Source organism: Otolemur garnettii, unplaced genomic scaffold (genome assembly GCF_000181295.1).
Source record: "Otolemur garnettii isolate 467f Iridium unplaced genomic scaffold, OtoGar3 scaffold00014, whole genome shotgun sequence".
Taxonomy (NCBI): domain Eukaryota; kingdom Metazoa; phylum Chordata; class Mammalia; order Primates; family Galagidae; genus Otolemur; species Otolemur garnettii.
The window spans coordinates 24,042,803-24,059,516 of record NW_003852409.1 but is presented as its reverse complement, the minus strand read 5'-3'; the positions used below and the strand labels follow the sequence as shown (position 1 = coordinate 24,059,516).

Genomic DNA, 16,714 nt, shown 5'->3' with positions numbered 1-16,714 from the left:
GGCTACATTGCCCAGGCTGGTCTCAAACTTTTGTCCTCATGCATTTCCCAAAGGATTATAGCTATGAGCCACTACACCCAGCCTGTCTTTTTAAATATAACAACAAAGATCAGTGTGTTGTCAGTACCTGCCTAAGAAAATGTTGATACTTTTATTCTTCTGAAGTATAAACATAAAACAAGCCACTCCCACAATAATCATCCATTCCCTCAAAACTATCCTTCCAGGCCCAATTCACAGGCTTCCCAATTAGAAGTCTACCCAATTTTGTAATTTATTCCATTTTGCTAGAGTAAAATTATGGTGACAACTTTTGATGAATCAAAAAGCATGACACATAATTCAATATCTTTAGGCTAACAAGATAAATTTATATGAAATGGGACTATGTATGACTGCAGGGGAGAAAAATGTAAAAATAAATTTAACATATTAACAGATTCTTTAAATAAAGGCACACAGATGACTTTTTACTTTCTTCTTCAGACATTTTTGTGTCATCCAAATTTCCTAGAATAATCATTTATAACTAGGAAAAGAAGTAACTATCCTACTGTCCTACCATCTCCCTCAAAAACTCTCTGAACAACCCTCCAACATATATGTCCCCCAAGATAATAGGTATAACAATCCCCCCAACTCTCAAACACCCAGTTCCAACCTTCTAGGTGTCGCCTTTGTCTTCCCCTATGGGTATATTTGCCAGTCAAATGTCTGTTCCTAGATGGCAGGGACCATGTCTTGCTTACCTCCATGTCCTCCATAGCCCTCTCTCCCCCCTCAGGGCCCTGGGCAAGTCTGATAAAAACCAGAGAAATGTCCTAATTCATGGATTACTGCAAAAGATAGGCTTTTACACAACTGACCCAATAAAGAGATGTTGCATTCATTAACTGACCCTATAGCATTTCAGAGACATGATAGCACAAACAAAGGTGCTGGGTCAGCAGAAAATGTGGTCCTTGGGAAACCACAGGAAAGTAAGTAAGCCGGACTAAATACTATGTGTGGGCAAGAAGGAGAAAAAAGATAGGCAGGGTTTAAATTGTGGAGGGTGGTGTACATTCCGATAGGACTGAGAATTGCCTGGGAGAGTGGCATAGTCAGATTTATACTGTGTCAAGGACAGAGTAAAGAGAGACCAGTAGGGAAGCCATTACAGTGGCTAGGATGAGATGGTTACAAGCCAGAGCAGTAGAGATGACAGAAAGGGACTAAAGAGTTCCTCAGATATAGATTCAGCAGGACTTGGAGATCAACTGGATACCTGGGGGCATGAGGGAAAGGGAGGAAGTGAGAACCCCTGTCATGTTTTTAGCTAGAATTACTAGATAGGAAGAATGATTCTGCCATTCCCCAAGAGGAACTACTAAAAGAGTTGATGTGGATTATTGGCCAAGAGAACTTAGATCTGCACTGTCCAAGATGATACTTACCATGTGGCTATTACATTGATTAAAATTAAATTAACGAAACTGTGCTTTAGTTCTATTAGCCACATTTCAAGTGCTCCATAGTCACATATGGCTAGTGGCTACTGTTTTGGACCCTATAGATCTAGAACATTTTCAAGATCATGGAAAGTTCCATTAGACAATGTTGATTTAGGTTATCTTTTTTTTTTTGGTCAGGGCCAGATTTGAACCCGCCATATATGGGGCCCACACCCCACTCCTTTAAGCCACAGGCACCGCCCCAGATTTACGTTATCTTAATGAATCTCATATTCATCTGAAATATAAAAATACAATGTCTACTAATAATTACTTTTGCTGTTGACGTTTCTGGATAGCTTGATGTAATTCTTCTACTTCATGCTCCAAGTCTTTCTTTTCTTGCAAAAGACCATCAATATTATGTTGCAGTTCTTCCATTTCCTTCTCAGACTGCTGCTTGGATGCTCTTCTCCACCGCTCCAAGTCTTTCTTTTCTTGCAAAAGACCATCGATGTTATGTTGCAGTTCTTCCATTTCTTTCTCAGACTGCTGCTTAGATGCTCTTCTCCACTGTTCCAAGTCTTTCTTTTCTTGCAAAAGACTATCAGTATTATGTTGCAGTTCTTCCATTTCTTTCTCAGACTGCTGCCTGGATGCTCTTTTCCACCGCTCTTCCCATCTCTTTGATTTTAAATGCTGCATTATGTCTTCTAATCTAGAAACTTCATTCTCCTGAACAAAGAAAAAAATTCAGAATTTCAAACCACACAGGATGCTTCCCCTCTTTCCTGGCAAAAGCTAAAATTGGTTGGCTAGGCATGATGGTTCATACCTGTAATCCTAGCACTCTGGGAAGCCAAGACCAGTGGATCACTTGAGCTCAGGAGATTGAGACCAGCCTGAGCAAGAAAGAGACCCCATCTCTAAAAATAGCCATGTGTTATGGCAGGTACCTGAATTCCCAGGATAGCCTGAGCCCAAGAGTTGGAGGTTGCTGTGAGCTATGAAGATGCCATGGTACCCTACCAAGAGCAACAAAGTGAGATTGTGTCTTTTTTTTTTTTTTTTTTTTTTTTGAGACAGAGTCTCAAGCTATCACCCTGAGTAGAGTGCTGTGGCATCACAGCTCACAGCAACCTCCAACTACTGGGCTTAAACAATTCTCCTGCCTCTGCCTCCCAAGTATCTGGGACTACAGGTGCCCACCACAACGCCCAGTTATTTTTTGGTTACAGCCATCATTGTTGTTTGGCGGGCTCGGGCTGGATTTGAACCTGCCAGCTCAGGTGTACGTGGCTGGCACCTTAGCCACTTAAGCCATAGGCCCTGAGCCGAGATTGTGTCTTAAAAAAAAAAAATTAACTGTGGTTAAAGTGGTATCTATGATGTGGAAAATGGTAGAGTCTAAGACTTAGATATGAAAAAAAAATTAAGTCAGGCAATTTTTTCAATGTCATAGATGAAGTTAATGGACTAATACAATTTTTAATGTTTCCATTAGTCCAACTATGATTAAGAAACATGCTCTAAGATCCTGTGGATAATATTTGTCTCCAAAGAGTTCAACATCTAGCATCAGAGACAGTCACAAGTTTCTCCCTCCTCTGGACACATGGGAGGGGAGTTGTCTGAGAAGGGTGCATAGAGGAACAGGTGTTCTGCCTGGGTTTTAAAGAATGAATGACCTGTAGAAATAACATGTGAACACTTGGGACACTATAAGAACAGTTGGGTACCTGGGGAGAGTAAAACAACTACTGTAAGAGATTATCTATAAATGCTAAACAGTTAGAAGTGCCACAAATTATAACATACATTGGAAAACTGCAAGAGAATGTGAGTGACGGCCATTGTTAACCACTTAAATGCACATAGACCCTCTGAATCTCGTCTGACCTGTTAAAATGGGACTGGTGACTTGATACCTAGGTGCCTTAGTCCTTTATCTTCCTCTCAATCTGCTTTCTTTTGGGGGGGGGGGAAAGCCTCTAGCTGTGCTGAGTTTGAAAGAGGAGCTTGGAATGTATTTTATTTTTTTAGAACCAAAAAGTTAGAAATTAATCTAGTGATTAGGAAATAATGATTTCTTAGAATCAAGAATAAAAAAAGAGTATGAAATTGGGGTGGTGCCTGTGGCTTAGTAGGTAGGGCACTGGCCCCATATACCAAGGGTGGCGGGTTCAAACCTGGCCCTGCTGCAACAACAACAAAAATAGCCGGGTGTTGTGGTGGACACCTGTAGTCTCACCTACCCGGGAGGCTGAGGCAAGAGAATTGCCTAAGCCCAGGAGTTGGAGGTTGCTGTGAGCTGTGTGATGTCCCAGCACTCTACTGGGGGTGATAAAGTGATACTCTGTCACTACAAAAAAAAAAAAAAAAGTGAAAAAGTGAAAAAAAAGTGAGAATTTACAAATACTCAGCTATACAAATATAGACATGTTGAGTAGTCATTAAAATACTTCTAAAAAACATTTGTAAAACTACGGGGAAATGGGAAAAACAGAATACAACATGAACTATGAAAATAATAATCATTAAATCCTACCAACCAGAGATAATCCCCACCAAAACCTTGCTATATGCTGTTTATACATGTGTGCATATACATGCACATATGTGTGTACACACATACATGTACATGTACAAGCACAGGCATTAGTGTGTAAATATATCTGTACATATACATTAATATAGCACTTATCAAGAGAAATATATGTAAACTTTATAAAAATGGTTAATTTTGGAACTGAAAGGATTTCTGTTATAACGTGGTTAAACCAGGTTTATGAACTAACTTCTGCTCACAGTATTTTTTTTTCCTGGCTATGTTGCCCAGGCTGGCCTCAGATGCCTGGGCTCAAGTGATCTTCCTGCCTTAGCTTCCCCAGTAGCTGGGTACACACTACTACTTCAATAAGAGAATGTTTGCACAGTTCTAAACATTTATCTTTCAAACATACTTTTGTGATATAACCCAGTCATAAACAGACCATCTCATTAAGTATATGATCTTATTGGTCACCCATGAAAGCACTGTGGACAAGAAATTACATGTCTTTCCACTTACTAAGTTATGATGTTCTGGGACGTTGCAATGCAGCACACCCAAAGGAATGAGTGGGACAGAAAAGTTGGGGGGTGGAGGCCCGTATATTATGGGGACCCCAGCAGGGGGTGGGCCATAAACAACAGTGCCAGGGGTGAAAGGTTGGCTATTGTTGGGCAAGGGAGGAGGCGGTGCATAGAGGGCCATGCCCTGCGGTACAGGAGAACCATCAGGAAGCACGGTGTATATCATGTATCCAGGGGGAGGCACGAACGGGGTTTCCTCTTGGTCATCTGGATCACTCTCTTCTTGGCTACCTCCTCCACTGTCTGCATCTTCAAAGAAATAAATAGAAGAGAGTTTTACCACCATGGTTTACTAGGTAAGTAAGTTTATTGGAAAATAGTAGCAGTTAAGCCAAGATACTGGTGATCTAAGGAAGGTCAAACATAGTTTTGGAAAGTAGATCAACATGGTTTCAAAGTATCTTCAGGGGCTGATACTTCAGTTTCCTTATGTCTACCTGTTGGTTCCTTTGTTATTAACTTATTCATTCATTTATTCAGCAGCCCACTTCACATTGCATAAAAGGCCAACAGAGATGTGCTGTGTGTAAGATCTCATGGCACCTAGTGATTGTTACTACTATGACATAAAACACTCTCTAATGTGATGACTGACTTACTTATCTCTTCCAAAAATGGAAATTATGTTTGTTGATCACTAAGAATCTAGCACACAGGAGGCACTCAATAAATAGTTCCAGAATGAACAGATCCTTAGAATATTCCCATTTTAAAGATTAACAATTTCAGAACTGCTACATAATTTGCAGATCACATAGTTACTATAAAAGAGGAGGGATTTACCCAGATCTGATTTTTTACCCCTGGAGCTAATGCCATGATGCAAGAGTAAAGGCAATATGCTTCAGTAAAGGCAAAAAAGCTGCTCAGTCAGCCTGGGTGAAGCAGAGTGGAAGAAGGCTCTGGAAAGGAATGATGTTTGAGGACCTGGGTCTTATTGAAGGATGAGGAATCAGTTTGGGAGAGGAAAGAGAAAGGACATTCCAGACACGGGATTTAAAACATGGGAGGAATGGAACATAATGTGAGTATCTTAAGTAGTCAGGTATGATGTGGGAGAGTGATGGGAGGTGAGACAAGATGGGAGGTTGGTGGAGAGCAGACCATAGAGGGCCTCATAGACCAAGCTGTGGAGTTTGGACTACATCTTAGGAATTGCAGGGAACCAATAAAAAGTTAATTAAGCATACAAGAGAAATGAAACTTCTCCACATGATTTGACTTACCTCTGTTTGGAGATGACTTATGTAACCCACTCCTGATGGGAGAATAAACCCAGTATCCTGAGGCAGGTGGAGGTCCACTGCCTTCCCTCCCATCTTGCTGCCCAGGACATGATTTTCTAATGGGAGTCGAGGCTGTGTACTTTAAGCCAACTCCAGAGTCCTTGGTGGCCTGGGAACTGTGGCTGGAAACCTAAAATAAATGACAGCAGAGCACACAAATGGAAAGGCTGATTTTGAGAAATGTCAAAGCAGAGATGTAGCAAAGTTGAGAAACAATTTGGTTTCTTTTCATTATCATAATTCTCATTTTTTAGACAGAAGTGAGAAGTGATTACTCAGCCACACAGACTGTAGTGCCACATACATGCTTCAGTTTATTTATGTCTCTCTGGACTTGGATCATCATGGCAATGTCTGGGAGGCTGAGAAAAGAGAAAGGCTGCATGTGTGTAATGGCTGGGGTCACATCAGAATGGTCTGTGAAAGTGAAGTGCTCAGAATGTGGTAAAAATAACCAAACCAATGTCTATCCTTCAGAAATTATTTTTAAAAATCCATCTCTTTTCTTTTGGTACAATTTTCTAGAAGTAACAAGTCCTCAACCACACTGAAATGTTATCTGACCATATGACTGAGTTAATTTTATGCGGCAACTTCCCAAGAGAAAGGAACAAGAACAAGTTCCCCATAAGTTATCAGACCCCTGGGTATCAGCCTCTCTTCTCATCTTTCCTGGTGGTTTCTTTTCTTTTACCTTTGTCTAGATGGTCCAGCAACTGAGGCAAAGGAAACCTGCAAACATTAAGGGGATTCTGGGGATATCAGTCTTCTGCTATCCGGGAGCTTGGCATGGCTTTAAAGCTCTATTCTACTCCTCTCCCTCTCCTTCCGAGTCTATAGGTCTAGCCTCCAAATACTCACCCAGCTCATGGTTGCTCTAACTCACTCTGCTTGCACTTCCAGCCTTAGTCAGTCCAAGGCTTCTGGGAGGAGGATCTCAGATTCTGCTCTTCAGGATTCTGGTTAAGTCTATCAGTCCTGAGATCCTAGTGTGTCTAAGCCATTTCTCTCTGACTGTTGCTGTCAGCTGATGTGGGTAGGATGGCATCCAACCCCTGTGCTTTGGATGAATACAGCCCTTTTCATCTTCCCATACCCAGGCACCAAGCCCTGACCATTTTGTCTTTTTAACATACCTTCTATATTTCCTTTTCCAGACTCACTAATCTAGCTGTCTCCTTCTATTCTTCACTTGAATCAGTTCAAACAAACCCACAGAAAGCTTACTGCCACAAGTCTAGCCTACATACTTAGCCAGAATATTCTTCCTAAGGTGTATCTCTGGCCATGTTAGCAAACAAATCATTTCCCATGGCCTACATTATTAAATGGAAGGGATTTTAAGGCCCTTTACCAAAAAAAGCATGACCCCAATCTACTTTTCCAACTTCATCCTTCCCTGTTATCATCAAACCTCCAGCCCCACAAAGCTATTTATCATGGCTAAGCCAATTCACTTCTTCCACACAAGCTCTTTCCTCCCTTCTAAAAGCCCATCTCTCTCTCATTGGTGGCTAAGTGCTAACTGTACAACCCTGCCTGTGAAGGCTTCCCTCCTGAACTTCCCCAGGAGATAATCCTTAACATTTCTGGCAACTACAACACAAAGGTCAAGTCTCTTGTCACATGCATATCACTATTCTGTAATCATACTGACAGGGCCCATGAGCTCTCAGAGAGCAAGGGTTGTATCACTTACTACGGTACCCCACTACTGCCTAGTATTTGGCCTAGACTTCAGTATGCACTGAATGAATGTTTGTTAAAAGGAAATGAAATCCAGGTGCCTATTTTCCTGTCTGAGTCTCTGCACAATTCTATACCCAGTTTCAACAGGCTCTCTGAGCTCAAGTTCCCTTTTTCCCTTACAGCATCTTCATTCCAAGGACCCCACAACAGACAATTGGACATGAATAGACAATTGCCATCTTTCCAGGGAAGACCCTATTTTCATCTTAAACATTAAAAACACCAAAGAACCTCAATATACAGTTTAGCATAGAAATGTTATTCTTGGCAGCTGTTCACAAATTTGAGGAAGGGGACAATGCCATACTTTAAGAGAATTCAGTAAACACTCCCAACATCACAGAATTCCTACTTTTGATGATGGTGGTGGTGGTGGCATAAAGTACCAATAGCCTCGTCTTTTGAAAGGATCGGCCATACTGCTGATATAATCATTTTGATAAGAAACTTCACGACGAAGTTCGGCAATTTCTTCTAAAATGTTTTCAAAGCCTCCTTTGTTGTCTGTAAAAGAAAGCCATTTTATGAAGTTGGGATGAAATCATTTACTTCCTTTCTCTCTCAAAATGCAAAAGAGATTCCATGACAGCCAATAAATGTTATTAGTTTTGGCTTGGCGCTAGCCACACACACCTGAGCTGGCAGGTTTGAATCCAGCCTGGGCCCACCAAACAACGACGGCTGCAACCAAAAAATAGCCAGGTATTGTGGCAGGCTACTTGGAATGACAGAGTGAGACTCTGTCTCAAAAAAAAAAAAAAATTTATCAGTTTCTCAAAGCTGACTTTTGTCTGCCTGTTGGTGATTAGCTTTTGCTAATACTAAGAGAATAGCACATCCCTATAGTCAAAAATACAAACAGATTTGTAAACATTATTTCTTTTGAAATCACAAATAAAAACCTCTTATTTCTTTGTAATCAAGTCCCTCAATATTACATTTATAAGAAATGTTTTAAAATTCTTTGATATTACTTATTAAAGTTAATTACCATAGCTCTCTAAATCAAGCATGGTATTTATTTATTTATTTTGCAGTTTTTGGCCAGGGCTGGGTTTGAACCTACCACCTCCGGTATATGGGGCCAGCGCCCTACTCCTTTGAGCCACAGGCAATGCCTAAGCATGGTATTTATTTGCAACAGGTGAACACATTTTCCAAAGGCAAAGAACAAACAAGATGATTTGATTTTAGAACTACAAAACCATTGCAAAAGGCCTGGCGAAGTAGCTCACACCTGTAATCCTAGCACTCTGGCAGGCCAAGGTGGGTGGACTGCCTCAGCTCACAAGTTCAAGACCAGCCTGAGCCAGAGCAAGACCTCCATCTCTAAAATAAAAATAGCTGGGAATTGTGGCAGGTGCCTATAGTCCCAGCTACTCCGGAGGCTGAGGCAAGAGAATTGCTTGAGTCCAAGAGTCTGAGGTTGCTGTGAGCTATGATGCCATAGCACTCTACTGGGGGTGATAAAGTGAGACTCTGTCTTGAAAAAAAAAATTGCAAAAATCAAAGCCCTATACTATACTTTACCAGCCCCAATGAAGTCTAGTACATTCCGCAGCCTTGCAATCTCTGTCCTTTGTCGCTCCATTGTCTCATTCAGTTTCTCGAACTCTAGCACCTGTGAGTTTACTCCTCCAGTAGCTGCATCTGCTTTCTCCATCTCAGTTCGAACCTATTAAAATATCACATACACAAAGTTGCCAATGAATTAATTCATTCCTAGATGTGTTTATCCTTCAAAATTGATTATAACTCTATAGTTTTTCTTTATACTTTACTAGTGAGAAAACCACATTACTCCTTTACTGCACTCTACCTGACACATTGTAGAGGATAAAGTACTGATTATTGACTGCACTGTGCAGTTCTTTGAGCAATCACCTATAGTAATTTAGTCCCTCAGGAAATGATAAGAACCCAGTAAGGAGAAGGTCTCAGGGTACCAACAATGACCTGCTCTTCCTTCTTCCTGAGGAGATTCTGCAGGAGTTCAATCTCAGCTTCTGCTCGAGTCAGATCCCTGGCCGCTTGTGCTGCCTTTCTGCTGAACCTCTCTGCTTCCTGCAACTCCTGCTGGGACAGAAGTATGAGAAGTTGACACTTCTATCATAGCTTGTCTTCTTCATATTTTTCTTCCTCTCAGATTGACTCTTCTGCTCTTATCACATTGCCTGCCTGGCTGTCCATTCCCATGTGGTACCCAGGAGGCCAAGTGAACAAGGGGGTGCTTCAGAAAGAACAAGGGCTATTTTTTCTTTCCGCTCTATAGACTTCTATGATCAATGTCTCTCGGGGCTCTCATTATTAGATTTTTTTTTTTCTCCTATGATCTACTATCTTCATCTTATCACCATTTGGATCCTATAAAGCACCATAACAGACATTATCTGTCAGGAGTCATAACAGTCCTGTGAGGTAACATATTTTCATATGACTATACAAGATTAAAAATTTGAGGCTTGTATGACAAGCCTTCAAAGCCCTCATCCAGGTATGTGTTGACAGCAACTCCTTATCCCTACACTACAAGGTAGGGATAGTATATTTCACTTTTAGGACTCATTGAGCACAGGGCCCATGGCATCACAAAATAAATTCTTAGGAGTTGCAATGGCATTAAAAAAAGCAGACAATTTTTGGCTTGGCGCCTGTGGCACAGTGGTTACAGCACCAGCCACATGTACCGAGGTTGGTGGGTTTGAACCTGGCCCGGGCCAGCTAAACAACAATGACAAATGCAACAAAAAAATAGTTGGGCGTTGTGGTAGGCACATGTACTCCCAGCTACTAGGGAGGCTGAGGCAAGAGAATATCCTAAGCCCAAAAGTTTTGAGGTTGCTGTGAGCTGTGACATCACGGCATTCTACCGAGGACAACAAAGTAAGACTCTGTCTCAAAAAAAAAAAGAAGAAAGAAAACCAGACAATTTTACAATGGTGCATAAGGTAACTAAAGTCTGCAACAAGAGATAAATAATACAAGATGCTATGTTTTTTGGCAGCAGCACTGGTAGAAACTTGTTCTATACAAATGGACTTACCTCTGCTCGCTCCTGGTTAATTTTCAAAACAGTTCCATGAAGCGACTTAAGTTGGTCTTTGGCAATGGTGAGCTCAGCTGTGGCTAGCTTATCAGAGTTGGCCACAGCTTTCTTTAGTTTCTTTAATTCTTTATCTAAACCAAAAAATTGCTCCTGAGATTTGGCATCTTCAAGTTGCTTCTAAAATAAAGGAAACAAAAATTAACATATGAATCATTTGGTAGCAATGAATTAAGATTTTTTTTTTTAAGACAGAGTCTCACTCTGACAACCTTAGTAGTACAGTCCCATGGCATCATCTTAGCTCACAGCAACCTCAAACTCTTGGACTAAAGTGATCCTTTTGCCTCAGCCTCCTGAGTAGCTGGGACTACAGGCACTCACCACAATGCCTGGTTAGTTTTTTCTATTTTCAGTAGAGACAGGGTCCCACTCTTGCTTGGGCTGGAATGAATTAAGATTTAAGTTGCAAAAGGGCAGGGCTCTGTTCACTGCTACACACACCATGCCTAGAACAATATCTGATACATAGAAGATGCTCCATAAATATCCACTGAACAAATTAAAAAACCTCAACATTAAGATAAATTTAGAATCAGTCTTTCTAGGCTAGAATCTTAGTGCTCGTAACTTCATTCATTCATTGGAAAAACCTTTCTTGGCACCATCACTAAGAAATGGATGGAACAGCCTTTGAAATTGCTAAATCCAGCTCTGGAACATGGTGGTGAAGAAAGAACTTGGTATCTCTGAGGAACTGAAAGAAAAGAGCGCATACTGAGAAAAAGAGACATCTCACCAGAGCCAATCATGCAGGGCTTCATATGCTTAAGAATTTTGGTTTTTATCCTAACAATAAGGGAAGCTGGCTACTGTGTGGAACATAGTCATGAGAGGAAGTAGCAGACCTGTCAGGCAGCTACATCAGTTGTCAGAAGAGATAATAGTTAGATGAGGGTGGTGGCATCAGAGAAGTAAAAAGAACATATATTCCAAGCATATTTTTGAGGTGGACTCAATAGGGCTTGGGAATTGATGGCTTTTCATCGAAAGATGAAATAAAATATTCACTAAGGCTGGGGAAAAGTGTGAGGAGTGGAGAAGGTATGAAACAGTGGTGCAAGAGAGTGAGTTTGCCCGAGTAAAGGGTCATGTTTCCCATTTGAGGCTGGCAACTATCAGTTTTTTTTTTCATTCTTTTTTTTTTTTTTTTGCAACTATCAGTTTTTAATGGCACCTATACTATACTATAGGGATGATTCTTCTCTTCAAGTATTCCTGCCATGGATGCAGGCCCAAAGAACACAGAGAGCTTCAGTTTTGCCAGGGAAAATAAAATAGGAGAATAGGGCAAGAGATTTGAAGGTATTTGCAAAAAATGGCTTAGTGGTAAAACACAGAATTTAAAGTGGACAAGGAAGCAAGTAAAGATAGGAAGGACTTAACAGATAGAAAGGTGGGGCTAACGAATCAGCTCAATAAGACTGAAAAACTGTAGTATAGGGGTGTGACAAAAGGTCATGATCAGAGTAGGAAACTTCAGTTTGTGATTTCAGAGGTGGTAGATGCAATTTCTGAATTTGACAGTCTAAGATATGACAATGAGAGTCGATGGCTGAGGTGGGATGAAGAAAAGCCGTCACAAAGGGGCCCAGGTATTAGAAAGGAAATGAGGAGTTTAAAAATAATTTCCCATGGATGTATTCAACTGGGCCAGAGTTTTCTAAGGAGTCAAACTCATCCCAATACTATCTCTTAAGCACGACCTAATTGACACTAAAGTCACTCCTTATGTTGCCAATTCTCGTTTCCACCTATGATGACACCCTGGTCTCAGGACCTGAGTGACACGGATCCAGATCCCTCTGAGGGCAAGCTGAGCTCTGTGTCAGCAATGCAGCCAGAGGCTACTATGGATAACACCCCTTTGAGCTGACCTGCTCATGAGCAGGCAGCACCTAGGAAGCAGGTACTTGTGTGTCTCACCTTCCTAGACTCCCCTACCTTTTTTTCTAATTCTTGGAGTTGAGCTAGAATTCTCTCCTTCTCTTCATCTGCCTCCTGAAGTTGGAGATCTGTAAGGCCTTGGATTTCTTCCATACTTTTTAGATTTTCTTGCAAATAGTGAATTTCATTTTCTAACTGCTGGACTCTTGCTTCATGTTGCCTCTTATCAAAATTAATCTGTGAGGAAATCAAGTTTCAAGAATGATTATTAAGTAAACTATTTTAAACAAACATTTTATAGAATTATCTTTCATTTTAATTTAGGGTGCTAATGAAATTTTGCACTAATGAGTTACTGGGGACAGTTTTATCTAGAATGCCTTCTATGATCCTTTTCAATGTTTGTTTCATCGTTAAAATCATTACATCAAAAAAAAATCAGATTTTGGCACCACACTATACTCTAGTAATGTGATATTATTTACTCACCTGTCACAAAATAATCTCTTACTTGTTCCCAGAACAAGAAAAGCACAGTGTCACAAACAAGCCAGACTTTGATATCATAACCATATTTAGGGTTGAATTTTAGTCACATTAAAATTGACTTGTTGGGCGGCGCCTGTGGCTCAGTGAGTAAGGTGCCAGCCCCATATACTAAGGGTGTCGGATTCGAACCTGGCCCCAGGCAAACTGCAACAAAAAAATAGCCGGGTGTTGTGTTAGGCCCCTATAGTCCCAGCTACTCAGGAGGCTGAGGCAAGAGAATTGCCTAAGTCTAAGAGCTGGAGGTTACTGTAAGCCATGATGACACAGCACTCTACCCAGGGTGACAGCTTGAGACTCTGCTTCCAATAAAAAAAAAATTGACTTGTTATGAGTTAAAATAACGATTGTGTTATATTTACACGAGAAAGGAAGCATTGTAATTTGCTGAAAAATATTAATATCTGCCAAACACTTCCCTCCAGTTGCCTCTTGCCCTTTCCTTACTCTTGCTTCAAGAGCTCTTTCACACGCCTGCTTGAACTCTTCTTGTCCATTTGCCAGTTTTTCTTTCTGCAGAGCCATTTCTTCTTGGAGTTTTCTCTCTCTAACTTGTGCTTCTTCTCTTTCCCACTGGGAGTGTGCAAGAATTTCACTGAATTGTTCTTGTAAATCAGCAAGACTTCTCCCTAAGACATCTGAAGGACTATGGATTCTAGCACGGAGGAAAAAGGAGATAGCATAAATGTGAAATTTTATTTTTGATTTTGGATACAAACATGTTGTTAACAGTAGTGCAAGAGTAAAAATAGCTACCTGGAAGAACCAGTGTCAATCTATAGCAATTTACTTAGAGCAGCTCCTGAGAGCAAATGCTTTATCAAATGACTGTTGCTACTCTGAAAACATAGGCTTGTGTCAGGCTAACAGTGCTTGCTCATAGAATAAATGTCCATTTCATATAACTGAAATAATTCTCAGCTTTCTTTTGATATTTGTTCTCTATTTAAAATGTACAATGTACTCTGCTTCTCGACCATATGTAATGAACTTTCAAGAAAGCATTACTCTTAAAAACTTTATTTTTTAGAGTCAATACCAAAAAGTATCAAAGATCTAAAATGTACAAAATTCTTTTTTTTTTTTTTTTTTTGAGACAGAGCCTCAAGCTGTCCCCTGGGTAGAGTGCCATGGCATAACAACTCCCAGCAACCTCCAACTTCTGGGCTCAAGTGATTTGCCTGCCTCTGCCTCCCAAGTAGCTGGAACTACAGGCGCCTGCCACAACACCCAGCTATTTTTTGTTGCGGCCATCATTGTTGTTTGGCAGGCCCAGGCTGGATTTGAACTCACCAGCTCAGGTGTATGTGGCCAGCACCTTAGTCGCTTGAGCCATAGGCACCAAGCCACAAAATTCTTTTAAAGTGACAATCAGAATTAAAAAATCTTGTGTCTCAGTCATAGAAATGCCATAGGAGAGCCCTACAAAAGAAATCAGCCATGGCTTGGCACCTATAGCTCAGTGGCTAGGATGCCAGCCACATACACCGAAGATGGCGGGTTTGAACCCAGCGCGGGCCTGCCAAACAACAATGACAACTACAACAACAATAACAAAAAATTTTCAGGCATTGTGGCGGGCACCTGTACCTAGCTACTTGGGAGGCTGAGGCAAGAGACTAGCTTAAGCCCAAGAGTTTGAGGTTACTGTGAGCTGTGACATGACAGCACTCTACACAAGGAGACGTAGTGAGACTCTGTCTCAAAAGAAAAAAAAAAGAAGGGCAGCGCCTATGGCTTGGTGGTTAGGACTCTGGCCCCATATACTGAGGGTGGCAGGTTTGAACCCAGCCCTAGCCAAACTGCAACAAAAAAATAGCTGGGCGTTCTGATGGGCACCTGTAGTCCCAGCTACTCAGGAGGCTGAGGCAAGAGAATAGCCTAAGCCTAGGAGTTGGAGGCTCTTGTGAGCTGTGTGGTGCCATGGCACTCTACCAAGAACGATAAAGTGAGATTCTGTCTCTTAAAAAAAATAAAAGAAATCGGCCATGAATAGAACTTTAGAAGGCTGAGTTTATCACTGGACCTCACCTCACACTCTGAGCTTGTGTGGCCCACTCCACATTTGGAGGTCTTGATTTTCCCTTACCTTATTTCCCCAACTCCTAATTTCAGTTTTGCCTTTAGCTCATTCACACGAGTTGCCACTTCTTCTGGACGAATCAAACCATTGACCTTATGGGTGAAGTGATTCTGGAAATCTTTAAGTTGCTGTTTTAACAGGTTATTATCATCCTATGGAGGGGGTAAAATGGGGAGTGTATCTGTTACATGCCAGCTTAGTTTCACTACTAACACATTAGCAAATCTATCTAGATCACAGAACTAAATTCGGATGCTGCTTCTTTCAAGGAAGAAGAAACTGCTAAAATTTTCCTAAATTATAGAGAAAAATAATTTTTCATCCTAAGCTACTGATTGTATTCCTCTGATCTACCTGAATGATTACTTTATTTCAAACTCAGTGAAATACTCCATCTACTGACTGGCCAGAAAACAGGTTCTCACTCTCTTCATAGTTTGAACCAAGACCTAGTACAACAAGTCTGTGTAAGTGCTGGACTTGGAAAGATGTATCAGCTCAGGTCGGAGGTCCACGCTGGGCCAAATAAATGCTCAGAGAGACAGAGAGGTCGGAGGTCCACGCTGGGCCAAATAAATGCTCAGAGAGACAGAGGAGGAGAAATGAAAGAGCCAAGTAGCCCCTGAGAGACTGATAGAGCAGCTCTAGTCCTAGCAAACTATCTCCTTTCTTGAGCTAGAATGGTTCATTGGAACTAAATGACACACAAAGACAAGAGTGGGTCTGGTTTAACTTGTACTCTATGTCAAGAGTTTAGTTGGCCAAGTAACCAAATGACCTAGTTCTAACTCAGATAGTCCTATCGTAAGAGTGAGCATTCTGGAAAGCAAACTTTAGTTTCTACCTTAGAAAAGTCTACTGAAGAATATATTTTAGTCCTTTTCTGTAAGAGATGTATACTGAAGCATTTATCAGTGAAACAAAGATGTATGAGATTTTTCTTTAAAATATTCCAGCAACAAGAAAGGTGGACAAAATAAAACAATGAAAGCTTACAACTGTTTAAGTCAGGCGATGGGCAAACAAAGGATCATAAGACTATGTTCTTGGCCAGGTGAGGTGGCTCACACCTATAATCCTAGCACTCTGGGAGGCCAAGGTGGGTGGATTGCTTGAGCTCAGAAGTTAGAGACCAACCTGAGCAAGAATGAGACTCTGTCTCTAAAAATAGCTGAGCATTATGGCAGGTGCCTATAGTCCCAGCTACTTGGGGGCTGAGACAAAGAGAATCACTTGAGCCCATGAGTTTGAGGTTGCTGTGAGCTATAAACACCTCTGCACTCTACCAAGGGCAACAAAGTGAGACTCTGTCTCAAAAAATATATATATATACTATTTTCTCTTTTTTTCTGATTTGAAAATTTCCATACTAAAAATACAAAGTGATAACCCAATGAAGACCAAATAGGCACATATACAACTCACACAAGAATGGAAAACATGTCTATCTTTTATAATTGCTTCAGAAAGCAATAAAAATTAAATTCTAGGT

General features: G+C 40.9%; 1 protein-coding gene across 2 annotated transcripts in view; it reads right to left on the bottom strand.

Moving 5' to 3' along the window:
* The window catches only part of CNTRL (centriolin), a 106,022-nt gene that overhangs the window by 29,382 nt on the left and 59,926 nt on the right, over window positions 1–16,714 (bottom strand). For both annotated transcript variants that reach the window (XM_012802438.2, XM_023510577.1), the window contains 10 exons: window positions 15,229–15,374; window positions 13,587–13,794; window positions 12,651–12,830; window positions 10,647–10,826; window positions 9,560–9,676; window positions 9,134–9,278; window positions 7,956–8,107; window positions 5,795–5,984; window positions 4,504–4,817; window positions 1,768–2,168 (listed from right to left, as the gene is read on the bottom strand). In XM_012802438.2, coding sequence (XP_012657892.1) covers window positions 1,768–2,168; window positions 4,504–4,817; window positions 5,795–5,984; window positions 7,956–8,107; window positions 9,134–9,278; window positions 9,560–9,676; window positions 10,647–10,826; window positions 12,651–12,830; window positions 13,587–13,794; window positions 15,229–15,374 — 2,033 coding nt within the window. The remainder of the gene's footprint in view (window positions 1–1,767; window positions 2,169–4,503; window positions 4,818–5,794; window positions 5,985–7,955; window positions 8,108–9,133; window positions 9,279–9,559; window positions 9,677–10,646; window positions 10,827–12,650; window positions 12,831–13,586; window positions 13,795–15,228; window positions 15,375–16,714) is intronic.